Source organism: Acanthochromis polyacanthus, chromosome 7 (genome assembly GCF_021347895.1).
Source record: "Acanthochromis polyacanthus isolate Apoly-LR-REF ecotype Palm Island chromosome 7, KAUST_Apoly_ChrSc, whole genome shotgun sequence".
NCBI classification, from domain to species: domain Eukaryota; kingdom Metazoa; phylum Chordata; class Actinopteri; family Pomacentridae; genus Acanthochromis; species Acanthochromis polyacanthus.
The window spans coordinates 15970804-15992573 of NC_067119.1; the positions used below are offsets into that span (position 1 = coordinate 15970804).

A 21770-nucleotide genomic window follows, 5' to 3' on the forward strand; every position below is an offset into this window, starting at 1 on the left:
ACACAACCCTGTCAATTTCCACTTCTTAGAATGCTTACTGACAATTATCACACCTAAAATAAGAAATAATAATCTGTACTTTCAGCAACCAGTTCTCAGCTGTATACCAGAAACATCATAGGGTTCTGGATACTAATGAGTCTAAATCAAAATGAATACTACCCAATACACAGTTAACAACAACAATCTGTACCTTTGATGTGTGGTAAAATAATCTAAAATGTTCTGTGCAGTAATGTAAACTTTAAAATACAATAAAATACAGTCAGTGGTACTCTATACATTTAACAGTAAATTATTCTTCATCTACTTCCTGAAAAGTTTGGTCAATAAAAAAAGACAAAAACTAATACTTTCAGCTGAACTAAAGACAGACTTTTCTGCTCACGTGTTGTTGTAAATTTGCTCTTTCAAATAAATAACCGCCTAATCCCCTGGAAACCAGCATTTCTCCTGTTTTTGTGTCGCTCCTTGGCCACCCTAGACAGCCAGGTCATAATGTTTTTGGAGCAACACACCATACTATGACGTTTTCACGGTGAAGGTTCTACTATGAAACCAGTTTGACATCCATCCATCCATCCTCTATACACCGTTTTATCCTCACTAGGGTCGCGGGGGGTGCTGGAGCCTATCCCAGCTGACTCGGGCGAAGGCAGGGGACACCCTGGACAGGTCGCCAGTCTGTCGCAGGGCTACATATACAGACAAACAATCACACTCACATTCATACCTACGGGCAATTTAGAGCGATCAATTAACCTCAGCATATATTTTTTGGATTGTGGGAGGAAGCTGGAGTACCCGGAGAAAACCCACAGTTTGAGACAGTGCGAGTCAATTTTTCATCTACTCGTGCATGTGCGACCAGTAAATTTGCCGATTTTTAAAAAATTATTATTGTATATTTTTTGTTGCTGACAAACTTCTGCTCCACACTTCAGACCAGTAGGTGACAGTAATGCGCATAGACATATACACTGCTGCTGCTTGTATTTTTAGTGTTACTACTACTGCTTGTACAACTATACTACAGCTACTATTAATCGTCTGGTATTTAGTTGTCAAGCTGTTAGCTCGCGTTAGTGTTTTGCTAGGGGCTAACTATTTAGCTCTCATAGACTGGAAGCTCTCAACCAGATTTAATAATGAAAAAAGAGCCAAAAACTATTCTTACCTATGAAAAGTCATTCCAAGTTTCCTTGTCTCAATCGTACCCCATTGTGTGCAATTGTATGCAGCACAGTGAGACGGCATAATTGTTTCCGTTTTTACGCCATCTACATCCACGGAATGCTCTGAAACTTTGCCCCTTTGAGCTTAGCCTCACTGTAGCACGCAGCTCGAAAGGGGCGTGTCTTAGCTACTGATTCATATCTATGAACACTAATCTGGTCTGATGCAGTCTCGATGATGACGTTTCATGAGTACGTGAGAATGCAAGTACTGACAGTTACGTACTGAGAATAGGCCATAGTCTTCATACGGCAAAGGTCCAAAGCTTCTCCTCCGGCATCAGCAAACATCTTCAATACAATCAAGAGATCAAATTAATGTCTTTGGTGCATTCAGGTGCAGTCGGACAACGAAGTTGCGTTCAGGAGCGTCGGAAATCGGAGTATCAGTAATATAAATTTCTAACGAAAATTTTGGGGGGGGGTACACGGGGTGGCCAATCAGATCACAGGGGGGGCCACCGCCCCCTGTGCCCCCACAGAATATCCGCCACTGTTTCAGAGTAGCTTTGGTAAAGGAGAGAGCGTCTGTCTGTGTAGGTGGATGATGGATAAGAGAGAGCAATTATGGGGGGAAAAGGTGAACTCCATGGCTGAGTAGTCCCTTATTAATGGCTAGAGCCTCTGGAATGGCACACAAACACTTCCAAACAGCCTATACCTACAATCAAACACACACACACACACACACACACACACACACAGACACACGCACACGCACACTTCCATGCCATGACTGGGTCATGGGTATCTCCAACAATGGCCCTTAATAGTACAGTGCTGAAGGCATCACTGAAGGGGAAAACATATCCCCCTCGACCCCAGTGAGTCATGTGAAAAGACCTCTTCACACACAATGCAGAATTTGGCCAGATTAAAAAAGCATTTAATTCCCATACTGTCCATCAATCCCAATGTCTGTCTCCCTCTTAGACACAAACACACATATTCAGACAAATGTCCGTCCCATTATATCTAAAACAATCCACATACAAATATACAAACTCCCCTTCTGTACACAGGTCAGTCATACCAGCCGTATATTGAGTCAAGCCTTGCAAGGACCTCTGGGAAATATGCTGCTGAAATGTCCCCTCGCACATTGACCTCTAAACCTCTACAGAACAATGGCACACACACACACGTGGCCCATGCATGCACAAATATAGACTGTTTGCAACAGTGACTGACAGCTCAATGAGACGTAGCTAGAGTAAACACAGGATATGATATCCACCACAAACTATATATGAAATAGAATATATATATATAGTCAAGTGTGTAGGTGAATGTGTGTGAATGTGGAGCATAGTATTCCCATGTGAGTGTGAAGAGTTGAGAAAATGAGAGTTCGAGAGCATTGGAGAGAAGGACTCAAAAGGAGGAAGCAGCTACATTGTGTGTATCTGTCAGTACATGTGTGTGGGCGTATGGGACTCGGCAACATTAGTCATGCTACTGCTGCTGCATAGCATGTTCATACAGCTACAAAATAAATTGAAGCTCTTTCGCCTTTTGTACAAATTGTGCACCAACATGCTCACAGTATCAACAGATGCTGTATTGTGATATTTCTGTCCTTAATGTTGACCAGGCTGCAGTACTGAGCGATAAAGAGTTGCAACTGATTCCAATGTTCCTCCTTCTCTGAGACAAAGTGAAAGAATAAAAGAGTTGTCCCAATTAAAAAAAAAAACTGCAAATCTGAAATCTTTTTCTGTGCCTTTCCAACAATCCATCACTTGTTCAGCATTTCCATGGCAACGGCACTTAGCACCACTCTCGTTCTGTACACTACATAGGAGAGCAAACCCGTGTCCGTTTTCAGGAGTCTTCATGCATATACAAAATTCATTCAAAATATTCATCCTTCGCTCACATCCTTTGTGCTAAACAAGGTCATGATCTCTTATTCTTTCAGTCTCTTGCTACCTTAAGCAGTTAGTCGCCATTTACCATTTTATCATAGCGAGAGGGACCTCAGATAACCCCTGCTAACTGAATCATCGCTGCCATCTCCCACGTTTCTGCTTCGACATGCACCGATTTACAAGAAAAATTCTGTTTTTTTTCCCCCTCCTATCTTTATTCCCTTTTCAACAGTTTTCTCACTGGACTGTTGGCAGAGCATTGTGGCTTGAAATCTTGTACTCAATCATAATTGGAGAAGTGAGGCCTATTGTAATGGTATTGTACTGTAAAAGAAAAGAAGGAAAACGACCAAAGCAATTGTGAACAAGAAAGACAGACAAGTAGCAAATAAGACAAAAGAGATAAACAAAGAAGACAGACAGGCACCAACAGAACTGCGTACAACAAAAAAACTCAACAATTGGACTAAGTGAACGTAAAATGTATGACTGCAAAAACCGCAAGAGAATTTCTCTCTATTCCCTCTAAATCCATGTGTTGACATTCTATCTATAATCGTGTCAACCTGAATATCCATACTGTAAATTTACTATGTTGCTCTTTTCAATACACATGATATCTCTTCCTTAAATTTCTTCCATCTTACCCCCATTAAAGGGATTTTGAGAGAATTATTGTTATCCTAAGGACAAAGGATGTTGTATGTTGTACAGATTACAAAGCCCCTTGAGTCAAATTCGTCATTTGTGATACTGGGCTATATAAATCTAATCTGACTTGAACTGACTGGACTTAAAAGAAACAGAGAGGTGCTAATGCTTTACTTTCCTGCCTAAACCCCCCCCCCTCTTCCTTCCCTCACTCTCTACCTCTGTACCACTGGGGAGAATGTGCTGCTTGTTCAGTCACACTGCATTATGGGGGTTGGAGACATTGACTAACTGTGACATTATAAAACCAAACTGTGATTTCTGAGAGGCCATTGAATCATGTGTGTGCATGCAACTGTGTGTGTGTGATGCCATTCAGTCGCTCGGCTGCCTTTTATTTCTGTCTGACCACAAGCTCGTAAAAACACATTCTGGCACCAGCAGCTAAAGGCCTCAGCCCACGCCTCAGGTACTAAGGTTTCACTCTTTCTTTCACTCAGATCCCTCCCTTTCTCTCTCCCTCTGCCTCTGTCTCCATGACTGTCTGCTCCCTGTCTCCATACCAACTCTTTTTCACTCCGTCTTTCCAAACTGCATATCTGGCTCCTCCAATTAAAAGCCCCTCCTTGCTTTCTTTATCTCTTTTTGTCTGTCTTTATTTTACACTCGATTTAAAGCCCCAAGCATTCATCAGCACAAACTGTGGTGCCAGGCCTGGGTCTTGAGGAGAAACAGTACGCCAAGCAGCTGTTAAGATTCTCTCAAAAGACATGACAGCATAAATAGCATCACAAATACTTACACTTTTAATTAGCTTGTAACTGCTCTATACAGCTGCATAAAATTAAAATGTGCAACAGAACAGGGCAGATGGTCAGGAATGAAATAGCAATCAAGCGGCAAAGAATTGAAAACCAAATTATGTAAAAGAAACTCTTTGTATCTTGGGAAATATTAAATCTTGGCAAGTGGTCATTTGCTTCTCTGAAATCCCTGAACCATTACTAATGCTATTACTTTATATACAGAGTTTACTTCTTAAGCTGTATTCCTAACCAATAAATGAAGTGTAACAAATAATGTCTGTGTTAGACTGAGGCTTAAAACCTTCCCCAGAAAGAAACAGGTGACTATTTAATTATCACATCACATGCTCACATGTTTGCAAGAAGCTTGTCTCATACAATAGCTTTACTCTGTGTTTGCAGAGGCATGTGTGGGAGACTTTAGTAAAGGCAACAGCAGTAATGAGAAGGCCATATAAATATGATAAGTGGCTAGAGAAGAATAAATTCATTCACTGTGGGGATATGATACTGCAATCTTGTGGGTTCACAAGGTCTAAAAAGACATTATAAAATGACCTGCTGACATAGGTTTTGTAAACTAATTTTGGCTAATGGATCTGAGCATACACACACACACACATGCATACATAGTCACACACAGGAGATACCGAAAGGTTATCTATGAGTCACATGTTGCCTTTTCAACTTGTGCAGCAGAGCTGTCGTCTGTTCTATCATTTCCCCAAATGATGTCACAGCTGCTGTTGCAGCCGCGTGGTGATGGTCTCACAGATAGCGCCGGTCACAGACTGATGACCTCGGCGATGACCTACATCTGCGACTGTCTATCTGTAATTTAATCACTAATAGTGCTCATTCTTTGTCTTTCAATTTACAAACAGCTCTAATCAACAACCACAGCCGCCACAGAGAGTAGAAGGAGACTGTACGTTTGAGCCTGTTTGTGGTTCTGGCTGTTGCAATCAGTCTGGAGCCTAATCAGGAATCAAAACCTATAGAGAGCTTCAGAGAGTCAGACACTGGGGGGACGAGGAAAAAACAAGAGAGAAAAGAGAAAAAGACAGAAAGCTTTTGAAGTTTTGACCTTGCAATCTCAATGACAGTTGAGATCGATTGTCTCATCAATGTATCTTCTCAACACGTGCTAACAAAAGGAAAGTGTCAGGAATGTTCACCAGCATGAGCATAGGGGAAATAAATATTCACAGCAAGTATAATATGCTGCCAATCAACAAAGCCCATTTGGAAAACAAACAAGCCTAAGTGCCTAATTTATGCTCTGCTAGTCAAGTGTGCTGGATGCACTTCTGATCATGCACTAGTATACATGCACAGTACGAGTGCTTGGCATGTTAGCATGTGTTCTTCTTCCCAAATACGTAACTTGTACCCCAGCCTATGTCCATGTGTAACTGCATGCATAATACATGTCTTTTTGAGTGTGTTTAATCAGCTGCTGGTTGTTCAGTAGCCCTGAGTAGCTGCTCTCCCTCCCACCACCACATCTTCCTCCTTGGCCTTCAAGTTCACTGTCTCGGGCCAATCAAAAAGCAGCATGGGGTGACAGTGAGGTTGCGAGTCAGGGGTTAAGCTGAAAAACCACACACAGTGGGCCCGGCGGTGGGGAAGTACTACTTGCTCTGAGGGGGAATCAACTGGGTAAGCATTGCACACATGCGCCAAAAAAAAAAAAAACACCAACAAAAGAAAACACACCTACACAAAATGAGTGTGCAAGTACTGCATGAGGCGTTTACTTTGCTGCTCATCAGATCGCTTTTCCTCGCTGCTTCAACACTTTGTTCTTTCTTTGTGGAGCCGCAGAAGGTGGGGCATTTGTTATGTAAAATTCTATGTTCCTGCAATTTGGCATTGATCATGAAGGCAATTAACATGTTTTCTCACCTACTCATCACCGCACTGACTCATACCCATTCACACATACACACACCTCCGAAACAGGAGAAGTTTAATTAATCTCTGGCACTGTACGCTTTGACGCAATCCGCAAATCTAACCGTCTCCAGTGGATGCCTTCCTCACCTCCCTCATTCCTCCTCCTCCCACAATCCCTTGTTCAGTTTCTGATGGAGAGACAACTCCTCAAACACATGCACATTTCTGATAGGCCTCTTTTTTAAAATCTCTCCACGCTTTTTCTCCCCAATTTCGCAAACCACAATTCCCCTGTGGGACGGTCCTTGTCACTTCTTGTGCTACTGTTGATCTGGGGAGGCAGAAATATGCAAGGGCATAATTCTCATTGTGTATTCATCAGAAGGGCACAACAAGCCCCCTTAGATCCGACTACCCTCCATGCAGGTGCCTTAAACAACCAGTTGGAGTTACAACTAGGGACTGAACCCAGGTCTCAGCAGAGGCAGTTGAGTGTTTTGCCCCTGCACCACCCGTATGCCTTTGAAAGAGAGAGGCCTTTGAAACAGAACTGGAACAAAAGGACTGCTGTTTGTGTGCAAGAGAGAGAAAAATCTGTAGCATTCGTACTACAGTGACACATCCAAACAGCTGGATGTCAGCTTAGACAAAGAGAGAGGTGAGGAGAAAGGGATAGTGGCGAACAGAGGCATATAGGCTTTATTGTGTAACCACACAAGGACAAATTGATGGAGACAAACACTTCTGAAAGCTGTCAACAAATCCTACGTAAAAGCCCAAACAACTGTGAATCGATCCACTAAACAAGCATTATGCGTATGTCGAAAGCTGATATATTTTAGCAGTCGGTCTAATAGGCATCCACGGTTGTAAAAAAAACTGTTATAAGTGAACCACGTCATTGTCTGTGTGTCATAAATACTCATTAGAGTTCCAAATCCACAAAAATCCAAACACCATCTACGTTGGGAAATCCCACGCCTTTTCCTTAAACATACAAATTCAAACTATAAGGTTTTTCCTGCTGCCCACACATTGCAAAAGTTGAGAATTATGTTCTTTAAGTTTACAGAAAGGCCATAAACTGGCTTAACTTAAAGAAATATCTTGATGGAATCACACAAATGAACGCATTCTTCTTTTGGGTATTATTATCCTTCCATATTTCCTTTGGGAGATTTCGTGACTCGTGATAGTCCATATCCTGCTTCTGTGGATTTTCTTCCTGCCAAGAATACAATTCTGGGGGAAAATACTGACAACTCGGTCCAAAATCATCACCATATTGGAATTCAGTTGAGCCATGATGCTCAAAATAAAAACATACAATATACAGACTCTCACAGTACATTCAGATTGTAAAGTCCCCACATACTGAAGGTACAAAAGTATGAAATGTGACTAAGGCTGAAAATAGCGCAAGGTTTAATTTCCTCATGTCATTTGTTCCAGCCTGATCCTTGGAGTATGAGAGCAGCCTAGGGGTGGTGGTTAAATATTATCTCTGGGGAAAAAAATAATAATAATAAAATTAAATTTAAAAAAAAAAATGGTGGCATCAACCACACTCCACTTTCCTTGAAGGTGCTCTGGGTAAACGCAATCAGTGGTCGGTGCTATTCTCGATTAAAGCAATGAGGGTTAACAGGGCAGACACACAGTTAAGGGTTGACAAACTTATGGCAGCTCATGCAATTGAATTTCAGCGTGCCATTTCGTAGCGGCTGGGTTTCTAAATGTCAGCATGCACACTGGTCACGTACACATCAGCACGCACACACACAGACAGACACACACACAGCTTGGATCCGTCCATTGAAGGCGGGCTTAGTCAGATGACAACAATAATAGGGGTAAAACACAAACATGCACCAGCAATGACCCCCAGTGTGGAGTGATAGCATCTACTGCTGTTGAAAGATACACTGAGGAAGAGAGATACAGATCCATAGTTGGAGAGAAAACATGGAAGACGAAAGATGGGATGACTCTGGCTGACATACTCTAACACAAAAAAGGAGTGGCAGCATGATACAAAAAGGGAAGAGGAGACAGCAGAAAGACGCTTACATAGCCAGAGTCATGAAAAAAAAGGTCACGTTCGGGAAGAGACTCTCTGGATTCTCCTCTGGCTTCAAGTTCAGCGTCTGTCTTTCTGCATCTGTATTAACATGCTTGAAAGTTGTACCAGTGCCTGTACAAGCATAACTTGCCAGTGTTTGTATGTTTGTGAGAGTGTACAGTATATGCGTGTTGTCTCCTGTGTGAACTCCAGGCTGACTGGGTTTTAAGCAGTCTGAGCTGACAGAGGTATGTGGGATGGACTAAACCCAAATATCTGCTGCACAGACAGACACACACAGCTGTGGAGTCATGCACAGCCACAAAGAACCAGACGCACACACACACACATACAAGAAGAAGAAGAAAACGAAAAAAGAGGCTGATATTAGAGAATGACAGCAGACACCACAGAAACAGGAGAGAGATGGAGTAAGAGAGAGCATCGGGAGACACTATCGGAAAAACAGATGGAGAGACATTTAAAACCTGTTGTTTACTGTACATTTAAACCCCAGGAAGACAATCTTTTTTTCTGCCTATGATAAGGCCACATTCAGCTTCGCAACATATGATATCCCTGACTGGGGAATTTTGGGAAGAAGGTGCTGCCTGCAGCTTGGCTGTTTTTACATGTATCTGTCCTTTGGAAAGATTAAGACATTGGTTCTATCCTGTCGTGTCCTGGCAGTGTGAACAGTTTGACTTTTTTTGTCATGATTTAACATGTTCATCATTAAAAAAAGATTATTTTTGAAGTCTGGTTTTCCACTTTAATTCTACTTAAAGTGAAAATGTTGACTACCCATGTAGTATTTGCTCATAAGTGCATTTCTAGAACTGAAGCTGTTAATTAATGAACAGACAAGAATCATCCACTGCTATCACAGTTTGTTTTTCAACCAATAATGTCAAGCATTCCCTTGTTCCAACTTCTGAACAGTGTGTGTTCTGCTTTTCTTTGCCCTGTGTGATAGAACACAGAAAATATTTGTGTTTTTGGCTGATGGTCAATCAAAATAAGCAATTTGAAAGACATCACGTTGGGATTTAGTAAACTGTGATGGTTTTTGAAAATACATATTTCATCCGTCTATGTGGTATCAGTCTGGGAGTAGTTTTCACAATACGGCTTTTGGCAACACGCCACTTCATAAAATCACAGTTAGACCATCGATTTGTCTCTGCTCTTCAGGAATTTGGGATAATCTTAAAAGTGCTGTGGCTTTGAAGGGAAAACCAATGGTGCTTTTGGGACAGAAACCCACTCACATGGTATTAATAACTGTGACCCCCCGACAAATGAAGAAAACGGATCATAAGCCAGGCTCCCTCTATGACAACAGCAGGCCCTTGAACGCTCACTGTCAGATCTTTGGGTTATATTATTGGTTTCATGTGCAGGGATTTCTATAATCGTTGGGCCTAGTAGCATACAGCTGACATTACTTTGCGTGCATGTGTATCTGTGTGTGTTTTTCACAAGGCTGCATGCGTCAGGGCTGTCTGAGGGCGCTGCCGGTTCCCCGGTCATTACCAGGAAAGACAGATGTTTTAGCACTCAGCACGTCGCATTCATACGCGCACACACAGACACACAAACACAACATTACATACTGTACCTATGAAAGCGACGAGGTGACGCCTAAATCAGGTTTTATGTGAAAAGCATTGATTCATTTCCCACCACTAAAAAGCCTGTTCCATTTTATAGCCAGGCCCAATATTGAACATGACTCTACACTAAATATCTGGCTGGAGTGTCACCGGCTTAAACATCGCGACCTCCTCGCTACACTGCGTTTTATAGCACTGCATAGTAGTGAATGTCTAAATTTGTGTTTTGAATGGGCTCGAAAATGAACAATGTGTATTTGTGAGAGTGACGAAGTGTGGTGCTTTTTTTGTATGTATTGTGGCGGACATATTCAGCACACTGTTCGCTCTCTCTCTCTGTCCCTGATGTGTTTTCCATGTGTGCTGGAAAGACAAACACAGCTGCACTTTAATGACACTCAAATGCTTCTGGGATTCAGCATGCATGCGTATGTGTGTGCATGTTTATGTGTGTGAGTGCACTTTTTGACCACTTCAGTGAAAAACCTCATTGGAGCTACTCTGGATAACTTCCTTTCGCCTTCCTCCCTGACTCCACCACAACTCATTGCCTTACCTTGCATTTGCATCTTTGTGTGTGTGTGTGTGTGTGTGTGTGTGTGTGTGTGTGTGTGTGTGTGTGTGTGTGTGTGTGTGTGTGTGCTTGAATCTTTATTGGATCCTATTTGAGTTCTAATCCTTGGGAGTGAGGATATGTTTGAAAAGTGAGGACATTTTGGCCAATCCTCACTTTCTGACACACATTTAAAGGTCTGTTTTGGAGTCAAGATTTGGTTTTAGGTTTCAGAATTAATTTTAGGTTTCAGTTAAAGGAAAGGTTTGTGGCTGAGCATTTAGTTGTGTTGCAAGAAGCTCACCAATACAGTATATAAAGATAGAAATGTACACGTATGCGCATGTGTGTGTGCATGTGAGACTCATGAAAGCAAAAGTGGTATTTCTGAGCTGTTATGTCTGTCATGAAATACCTTGCCAGCAGCGTCAACCCTGACTGGTGATCTCTATACATCCTCCTCATTCATAAACACAGCACATTTAAAAAAAAACCCATCATATACACACATGCATGCACACACATATAGCAGGGAGTCCCCGGACGAGATGAGACAGGCTGTGAGCTTCAAATGACCCCGAAAACAGAACTGCTGCTGAGTGATAAATGAGACAAATACACACTGACAGTTTCTCCCTCTCACTTTCTGTCTGTCTTGCTCTCCCTCATTAACACAACACAAATGAAGCCATCTCCTGTCCTCCTGACTCGAAACATAAATCTTTCACTCTCTTAACACTTGCACAGCTGATAAAATTTTGCTTTGCTTTTGAAAAGAAAAAACAATTTTTATTCTCCATCAGCACGGCTGTCAGGAACATCAGAAGTACAAATTTTGAGAGGCCGAATGTAAAACAATTTGCAGACATTGTGTTACTTTTACTTTCCATCAAGTTGTGCATTAGTATCCTGTCACATCACGGCATGAGTTAAACTCTGGAGTCTCATATAGTGGAGAAACCTGTTAGGAGTGTAATAAAACGCAGTTCTGTATGCGTTCTGTGCATGTGTTTGCTAGATTTATGGATCATTACATCAGGTTTGGCACTAAACAAAGGGTGCAGCCTTAAGCGTTTATTCCAACAAGCATACAAGTAGACTGAAAGGTTTCATTGGCAAGTACCAATGGATCAACAGCTTATTGACACAAAGCCAGTGTGAGAAAATGGTCAATCAGACAACATTTGTTTGCCACACAGATCCCTTGATTCTCACACAATCTGTCCCTCCTGGTCAGCACTTTCCACAACAGACACTGCTGAAAATGACAAAACCAGGAAGATACTTTTATTGATCTGTTGTTTTGCTCCGGCTCTATTGTCTCTTTAGATGCCCTAGACTCGCCCTCTCTCTGTTTCTCCTCTGATTGTCTTTTGCTCTTTCACTTTCTCTCATTCCCTCTCCAGCTCATCCGTTGAGATTGAAAGGATCTCATGTACTCAAAGGAATGTAGTGATCCATTCCTCTGTAGCAACAGCATGAGTGCTGCTGTGTCCTTATTGTTCATCGATCTGTAAATTTCACTGTCATGTATGCAGACAGTGTATGCTGCTATCTTACTCATCTGCAGTCTATCAAACTAGGAAGAGTAAATTCTTTACAACTGTCTCTTCTTCTTTCCACGTAGATAACCTGTCTATTCCTGATTTCACTTTTGGCTTGTCATTTTGGAAACCAGAAAGTGGCAAGGAGAAGTTTATCAGTGCATTTTTGTAAAATATGTGATGTTAGAGGCTTTGTAACTACTTACAGAGCTAGGTGAGGGAATATTGTAGTAGTTGAGCTAGCTGCTGACACACGAGCAGTTAGCTCAATTTATCATGGGACAATAAGCTCACACAGTTTATTCAAAAGATGGATTTCTACCACTGATTCCTTATACTCTGGCAAACGAGGTGAAATGAAAGATGGTGCAACAATGCCCGAACATTACGACATGCTCCTGTGCCTTTTCGGACTCTCTGTCTCTCAAAGGTTGGCAGAGTCAATAGGGTTTGTTTGTAGGTTAGTGCTGTAAACTCAGAAGTCAAAGTTCCCCAAAGTAGCAATTGTGTGCATGTTTTTGACCCCATGAGTGAATCCACCGATTGGAGTAGTTCTTCTGGAAAGAACTGATATCACAGTGACATTTTATATTTTCAGTGCAGCAGATTGACTAGAGCACCAAATATCATTTATCCCACCTCCAACTCCTCCTCTGAACTCCTCATCCTGCATACTCCAGACAATCTGTTGAGGAAACCAAGTTCAACCAATTAATTGTATCTTTTCAGTCCTGTGCCAAAAGCTTAGGATTCTATGAAAATTGTGAGAACTGCATCTTACAGCTTGTTTTCCTCTTCTTAATAATCCACCTGTTTATCTGGCAATTCTTGTTATAAGCAACACCTCAGCCTTCAGCTACACATCACAAAGTCTCTTTCATTCAAACACAAGCAACCAAAACAGACTCAAGGAGATAATGAGTGAACCGGAGACTTTAGAATGAATCACATAATGAGAACCGCAAGACATCAACTTTTAGTGTACATCTGTGCTGACCTTTCCAATTTTTTTTCCAATACTGCTCACATCACTGGCCATTGTGCAATCATTTGAAAGCAACAGGATGGAATCTTTTTCCATGCACTGTGTGTGTGTGCTTGATTCAGATTATATTTAAAGACAATTAAAGAGTTGTTTCTCACAACAGTGGACCAGAGCAGTTCATAGCTGATCCCCAGTTGGTCTAATCGTGGAGAGAGAGAGAGAGAGAGAGAGAGAGAGAGACAGACACACACACACACACACACACACACACACACACACACACACACACACACACACACACACACACACACACACACACACACACACACACACACACACACACACACACACACAAACAGAAAACCATGCACAAACATACTTTTCTTCCGACCATTTCCCATCCCAATGTGGAGTCTGGCCGGAAACAGCCATTTCCCTGAATGTTCCCATCTCTCCTCCGGCATACTCCCTCATCCTTGATTCATTGCCAATAAATCACAGAGAGAGGGAGAAACAGAAAGAGTGCGACAGAGCTTGTAAGAAAAAGTATAAGAGAGAAAGAGTAAAGAAAGACGGAAGGGGAGACAGTGGCATAAAACAGGAGAGAGCGCACTGGAGATCGGAAAACAGAGATGAGGGAAAACCAGATGTGTCCTTGTCAACACCGCACAGGGGTGGAGTTTGCACAGCCAAATATGGCGGAGCGTACTTCGAAGCAGTGACGTCTTATTGAGGAAAACAACAACACAGATGCCACCATTACTAAACACATATACTTGATTTCATGGGTGCTGGTCAAACTCCAAACAGAGACAGAGAGAGAAAGACACAGAGAACAGCAGTTGGGCAATTTGCTACTCAAGCTTTCTGATTATGAGCAGCGATTTATTGCACATGTACACACAAGACATTTAAATCTTTCCTGGCAAAACATGGACTAAGATTAAACACAGTCTATCTTTTACGTCTCGCAAATGACCAATCTCCCACTACTCAGCAGCATTTACAATAATCAAAGCCGTGACAACGTGCCAAATAACACAGACTGGAACAATTTCCACATTGCTCTCCTTGTTTTTTTTTTTCCCCCATCGTCTACTTACAGAAGCCTACTATGGCGGAATAATGTGCGCCACCTGCAAACCCCACCCAACTGAAGAGGCTTTTGATCCTTGCACTCCCTACTGTTTACTCTCCCACGGGGGCTCCAGTTACCACTACCATTTCCCCTGCCAAACCATCAACATCGCACCTCATTACAACACAAGAGATTTCAGTCACCACTCAAACTCAGCTCATTTCTTTGTGGGTTTACATTATCTCCTAAAATAGAAGCTGACATCTATGTCCTTGTGGCATTCCAGCCCTGCAAGGTCCATTTAGTAGCAGCTCAGGAGCTTTAGAATTGAGCACTGCGCTCACAAAAAAAGGAAATTACCAACAATAGCCTGACAACTGGGTAAGTCAAAAGCTCCAGAATAGCCACTAAATGGACCCTATGGTCAGACTGTTTTGTCAGACACAATAATGTCTACTTTGTGCATATCCTTCAGACCCTTTAATAGACAGCATTCAAAGTTATGAGCCATTGTTCACCCGCCCACAATTATTAGCTTTAACTGCAGAATACTGAACCCTGTCTGTTTCAACAGATGTGACTTTACGGTTTTAAGTGCTTTTTCGAGACAGGATGTTCCTCCAAACCTGCTGCTGTTGACATTTTCTCAGCCACAAACACAGACTTGGTTGTACGCGTTAACTTGTACTATCGACCAGGAAGATGCAGACTGCCATCTAGGTGCAAATGAGGTGACAGAGTGCCACTGAGATGGAGGCTGACTCATTGTCCACCTATTCTGCTGCTTCTGTGTTGCACAGAAAAACGTCCCTATTCTTCGTTACATGACCACTTCGAGTCTGAGCCTTTCTGTTGGAGCAGAAGCTGAATATGAGCATATGTTCACCCTGTGCACCAAAGCTTGAAATCATTAGGTGTGGCAAAAAAAACCATCAACATGCACACATGGAATCATAAGATTTTTGGGAATCCATACTTATGATCACAATGTGCGCCTAATGTGGACCCTTATAATGACAAAGGTGTGCAGTTTAGAGTTAAAAACAATGTGGTGCAGAACAATTTCAGCTGGAATGACAAAAATTTTGGATTACACAATTTCCCGGATTTGTTTATCCAGTGGAAGAGCTATGTAAACATTTTCTATACACAGGATCTTATCACATCTGCACTGGAGGAAATACAGTGTGTCAAACTGCATCTAATAAATTATATACTAGTGCAGAAAAAATTAAATACAACTATAGAAACCTAAAGTATGGATGCCATTTACTTCAATAACAACTTTAAATCACCACATCAGAATACACCTTTAATTTAGACCACTGTATGTGTATGAGCTAATGTTATTTTGACCTTGCTGCATTTGCCAGCCATTAGATCCATTCCACAGGCCAGTTGCTCCATGAATCCTCAGTTACAAAACATACTCAGCAAAACTGCACTGAGGTTTGTAGGAATGTTTAAGGCATGTTTTGATGCCGAGTGACTATTTTAGAGGCATTTTTATATGGAATCCAGTTGACTGATATGAGACCCAGATCAATTACAACTTGCATCTTTAAAGAGTAGAGAAAATATGTCATTGTCAAAAGAGTTGGCCAAGATCTCCCGCTACTCACAGTCCTTTTCGCCTACAGGGTTTCCTGTGCTGATCAGCAGGGGCAGATGGACCCCCTCATTACAGAGACCACAGATGAAAATGAGAGCAAAATGAGCCCCATTACCACGCGGGCGTGACTAATATCCCTCCACCGACCTCTCCACATGCACTGGACACACGCACACTCATTACACGTGCACACACAAGTTGCACACGTACACAAATGAAGCCAGACGTGCACGCTAAGATGCTCGTGAATCAATAATGTTACACAAAAACAAAGACGAGGGGAAGCCGGTAATAAACTTTGGCCCTATTAAATTGACCAGATCTCGAGCTGCTCTGCAGGCGGTGTCTGGCTCTTAAACCCGCTGTGTGCATCTATAGGTTTGTGAGAGTGCGTACGTGTGTGTATATTCCCTAATCATCCCTGATGTCATTAGCGCTAAATGCAACACTGGCCCAGCCTAATTCCTGCTCACTAAAAGTCCAACCTCCCTCACCATCTCTTCCCGCTCTTCCTAACCACTCTTACATCATCTGACCAGTCCTGTAATATTTCATCGCTCACAAGCTTCTCTCATCTCTTCAGGCATCCACTCTGCTCTTCATTTCCTCAGTGTCTGCAAAAGATTCATTACCTTACTGGATTTCACAATCATCAAACTCTAACCCACCACTAGTCTCACTCTTGCTTCAATCTTCACCTCCAAAAATCCAGTCTTGCAAATTCCTTTTTCTTTTAGCTCTACTTTTCTGTACTTGTTCACTTTTCATCCAGTCCTTCCATCACCCTTTTCCTCTCTTTCCTCAGGTCTTTTTCTGCCAAGGCTCATCATTTTATGACTTAGCTATACTTTGGGTTTCCAGTCCACACTGAATTGATAACCGCATGGGATACACGATGCACAACACTGGCATGAAGAGCTTTTCATATTTCACTCTCATTGTTCCACGCTCCAGTCCCATCTTCATCTCCGATTTGCCCCAACTATATTTTATCTCCTTCAACCTTCCTGTCTCCTGTGTTTTAACCGCCTTCCCTCTGTTTTTCCCCACCGCCTTTGCTGATCAGGTCTGCCGAGTGATTTATAGCCTTGCAACAGGCTGGTAGACAGAGGGAAGAGAGGTAGATCAAGAGAGGAAGGGGGGTGGGTGAGGAGAAATTGGGCTGTTTGGCGTTTGAAGTACATGAAGGAGTAATATAAAATACACCTGGTCTGTCCATGGGGCACTCTCTGTTCATAGAAACAAAAGGAGGGGAGGGAGACGCAAGGGGAGGAGAGAGGAGAGGGCTGGGCCGCAGGGGAGAGTGGGGAGAGGAGTGGATGGTGTGTGTGTGCGTGGGGAGGGGGTCACTCCGTGTTTCCTTTCAGGACGGCTTTTATGGTGTAACTTCAAACGCTGACCTCCCACACCCCCGCCCCAATATCCCCCTGCTCCCTCGCTCCATCCGTCCGTCCGCTCGTCCCTCCCTCCTTTCTCACTATTGTGTATGGCCAAGTGGACAGTAATTGGCTATTCTTTCATGAGGCTGATTTCAGCACTCTCTGCCCCCCACAGGAAGAGGCCCTTTAGCTGCCCCCTTTAGAACTAAGTGTATTTGTGTGTATGTGTGTGTACGTCGTAAATATGCCAGACGGTAGGTATCAGGTGGTTGAAGAGTGGAGGTGGTGGTGGTGGGGGGCTGCTCTGGCATTTCATTCACTGTGTGCTCCGAATTGCAACACAGGAATGGAAGGTAATCCAATCCAGAAAAAAAAAAAAATCATGTTCCAGCGTGAGGGTTTCTGTAAGATATTTGATGAATTTCGGATTCAGCCTAAATATTTATGCCTCCGCTTATTAATAAAGCTTGCGTTACATCTGTCAAAAGCCGCAGTCCAAAGTGTTGAAGGGAAATTTGAAGCCCTAAAAAGTTCGTGGATATATACAATAGTCTTGGCAATGAATGAATGTTGTATTTTCCCCCTCTGAAATTTGATTCAAAGACACCCAGGGGCACTTACCTAACTTATTCATGATACAAAATGTACTGTATAAAAAAGATGAGTGGCTTTGCAAATGTTTCCAGCAGTCTACAACATTTGAGCATATTGCGAGTGATATATAAAAGCTGCTCTACTTCTCGCTAATGATTTCTGGCCCTCTGTGACTTATAGATCAGTGTGCGTTCATTAATGATGCAGGCGTGTGCAAGTGCGTGTGTCAATTAGTGGGTGGAGGGGATTAGCCGTCTCCAGAGAGCCCTAATTAACACTACACACACAGAGGCAAAAGCATGTTTTCGGATTGTTTTTATGGCTTTTTTTTAAAAACCATTTTATTTGGTAGTAAAGTGGGGAAATTGACAGGAAGTATTGGAAGCAAAGGGAACGATTCAAGGGAGGTTCAAGGCCAAATCGAGCCCTGATTGCCAAGGTGCATAAACACAGACAGCATCCCACACACACCCACACACACACACGGTATGTAGTGTATACACGCTCTTAAAAGGTTAAATATGTAGGCGCAGGATACAACATAAACACAGACTTAAAGAAGTGCCGGGTTGTCTGGCCTCGCAGACACAACACATAAACAGAAACGGGGATAATTGTGTTGTCATGAATCACAGTGACTTCAGGAAAGACACAGATTGTTAGGACGAAAGAGGCTTCCAAAAAACAGAAGGAGACGCCGAGTCCAAGAGTTAGAAGTAAAGCAGAGAGAAGGCAGATAGAGGTTTTAATACAGTAGAGTGCCTCCTACCTCTTTGTAGTTCACCTTGGGCTCTATTCTCTTCCGCTTTCTGCCCTTCCCCTGATGACTCTGACTGAGGAGAATCCATTTTACAACCTGCAGGAGGGAGGATGAGGGGGTGAGGCGGTGAAGGCGGGAAAAAGAAGAGAATGTAGAGGTAGACAGGAGGAGATAACAAAGTGGCAGGATTTGAGTGAGAGGGAAGACAGCGTGAAGGAGACACCAGAAAAAAAGGAGGATAAGCACAGAAGGAATCATAAAGGTGTAACAATGACAGAGAGAAAAAGGAGAAGAGAGTGAGCACAGTCAGACAAGGAGCAAGAGGTCATGTGCAAGAGCAAAAAGTAAATGTAAATAGACTTGAGGACATGCTTTCTGACTGTAGTTAAAAAGCACACATGAGGCTCACAGGCAACAGGATGGAATCTTTTTTCACAGGCTCACATTAATTCCAACTATTTGGTGCTCACTCGTGCTCCATATATAACCAACACAAACAACCGGCTGAGACAAAAGGGTAGAAGCGAAAGTATGTTGCTGTAACTGAGGCCAGAGTGCAAAAAAATCCTCCCAATATGACAGATTTCCATTTAAAAGCCAATCACAATCAGTGCCGTCTACCTTCAGTGACACCTGGCCTCCACATTAATTAAAATTACTAAATAAATATGCTGTTAGAATGCAGTTTACCTATCAAAGTGAGGTTTCCAAACACTTGAACTACACATAAAGTGGACAAGTCATTCCCAAAGTGCAGTCGCTCAAACATTCTTGGTGTTTTTAAGGAAACAAACACTCTGTTCATGCCTTGTTAAGAATTATTTTAACAGACAGACAAATGGGAGAACTGACAAATACAGGAAAAGCAATTAAGAACAACATGAGAGCTTTATGGAAATTTGATAGGCAGCACAGAATGGCACTCAACAGATGTACAGCACTGTGTGCCGCACTTCACTCAGAGACAGAAGGGAGACAGACCGAAACAGGGGAGCAAATGAGGGAAAAAAAGGTAAAGGGAGCGCAGGAGAGGTGGAGATTAGAGATGGTATCACACACTGTGAAACAAAGCGTGTAAAAACAACACAGGGAAGAGAAAACCAAAGAGGAAGCAGTGGAGAGCAGAACTTCATGAAGGAAAAAAGACTGATGACAGTCAGATCAAGCAGTCTAAGGTGCAATATGTCAAATCTCAGAGCTGCCCCTGAGTCTGTCTGCCACTCCCTGAAGATGAGAAGAAGAAGAGACGGGGGAAAAGGGAAAGAGAATGGAGGAGGAGAGGGAGAGGGAGAGAGACAGAGAGAGTGCGCCTACCTCTGCTTTGACTTCTTCCACCAGCCTTGCCTGTGACCACACGGCGCTCCTTTCATACAGCCACTGAACGATAGAGGAGAAGGAAAAGCAGTGAGCCGGGGGCAAGTAATCAGGACAGAGTGGAATGCTTTGCAGAGGCAGAGTGAGTGTGAGAGAGGGAGAGCCAGAGCAAAGCAGGAAGGGGAGGGAGAGAAGGAGGGAGAGGGAGAGAGAGAGAGAGAGAGGTGGGAGGAGAGGAGGAGGTGAGAGCGCTATCACTTGTTCCTCTGACGGAAACTCGCGACTCCGGAGGATGAGAGAAAGTGGACTTAGAAGAGAGAAAATAAAAGGAGGAGGAAGAGGAGGAGGAGGAGGAAGGAAAGAAAAGAAAAAGTCACCTGACTTAGAAGCAAACCACAGCATGGACAGTCACCTTAGTCCTCTACACATCCACTCCTCCACCATTACACATATGTAGAGTCATTCATGCAAACGCACACCTACGCAGAGAGCAGCTAGTAGTAGCTAGTAGGCACAGCTCTTCCTCTCACCTTATTAAAGCTTTCAGCAGAGCCGCCGCTCAAGTGATGTGAATCACACAACAGAGCAATGACGCTGATAGCTGTGTGTTTGTGTTTGTATGTGGGGTAGGATGAGGGGAAAAGAAAGGACAGGAGACAGACAGGAGCGTGAGGAAGCAAGGTGTTTATAATGTCACACTCCTCTCACACACAGAGGAAAAGCAGCGAGATGCAGCGGTGACACATCACATTCACCTCCTAATCAGCCTAAATCCGCACACCGACCTGCGCAGCATCGGAGATATTAGCGTTACCATAGCCACGCACGCAAAGTTCAATACTATAACTGCATGCCTGAGTACTTCTCTGTGGGTATTATACAAAAGTACTCCAGCAGAAATAGCATGAAGGTGTGTGTGTAGAAGCCAAGGATGGGGAGAGAGAGAGGCAGACACAGAGAGGTACAGAGAGAGGGAGGTGTTCGAGTGGGCAGTATAGAATGTAGTGAGTGTTGAAGCAGTAAATTGGCATTGTGTAACAGGATACCACACATAGCTCCTGCTGCCTAGATCTCCACTACTATTCTCTGAATAGCAAGGCCTTTGTCTACCTCCGACTCTCCTTCGTCTGTGTAGTGTCTCTCCAGTGAATCAATATTAAACTGTGTGCAGAAGTTCACAAGTTACATCTCTTGCTCTTTAGCATAAAAAGCCAAAACGAAAAAAAAAGAATCACATAAACTATTCAATTCATGGTAGTAATTTGTCTTCAGTGTTTTTTTTTGCCTCATATGCTCCTGAGATTTATTCACTGTTTGGTGTTTTGAATTGGGATTACATTTTACTTAGACTTTCTATATGGTTGGAAATTGTTCAAAAACATTTTGGTCCCAGAAACTCTGCCAGACAATAACAATACCAGAGTTTTGAGACCAATGCCAAAGTGCTACTTTTTTAAATACCTAACTTAATAAAGCAAGGGCACATTGTCAGTCCCTTCATCTAATAAATTCAAAACTACCACATTCAGCAGTGTTTAATCCCCTAAACCTCCAAATCTGCCAGCGGGTTTAAATGGCATGTTATCTTTTAAAAAAATTGTCTACATAACGCCATTTATCAGGGCCACACTTGAATTGTTAGACAGGGTGACACTCTTTAAATGAATCATGTGTAACATGAACCTTTGTCGGGAATATTAAACAAATCCAACAATCAAACCAACAATTTTGAAATCACTTGAGTTATTTAAAAAAAATAAAATAAAAAAATAAAAATAAAAATAACCATTTACTCATTTCAGACTCTTTCT

General features: G+C 42.6%; 1 protein-coding gene across 1 annotated transcript in view; it reads right to left on the reverse strand.

Annotated features, from left to right (window-relative positions):
• aopep (aminopeptidase O (putative)) overlaps positions 1–21770 on the reverse strand; it is an 81522-nt gene that overhangs the window by 19034 nt on the left and 40718 nt on the right. The window contains 2 exon segments of the mRNA XM_022199979.2: positions 18655–18741; positions 19960–20022. Of these exon segments, the coding sequence (XP_022055671.2) occupies positions 18655–18741; positions 19960–20022 (150 nt within the window).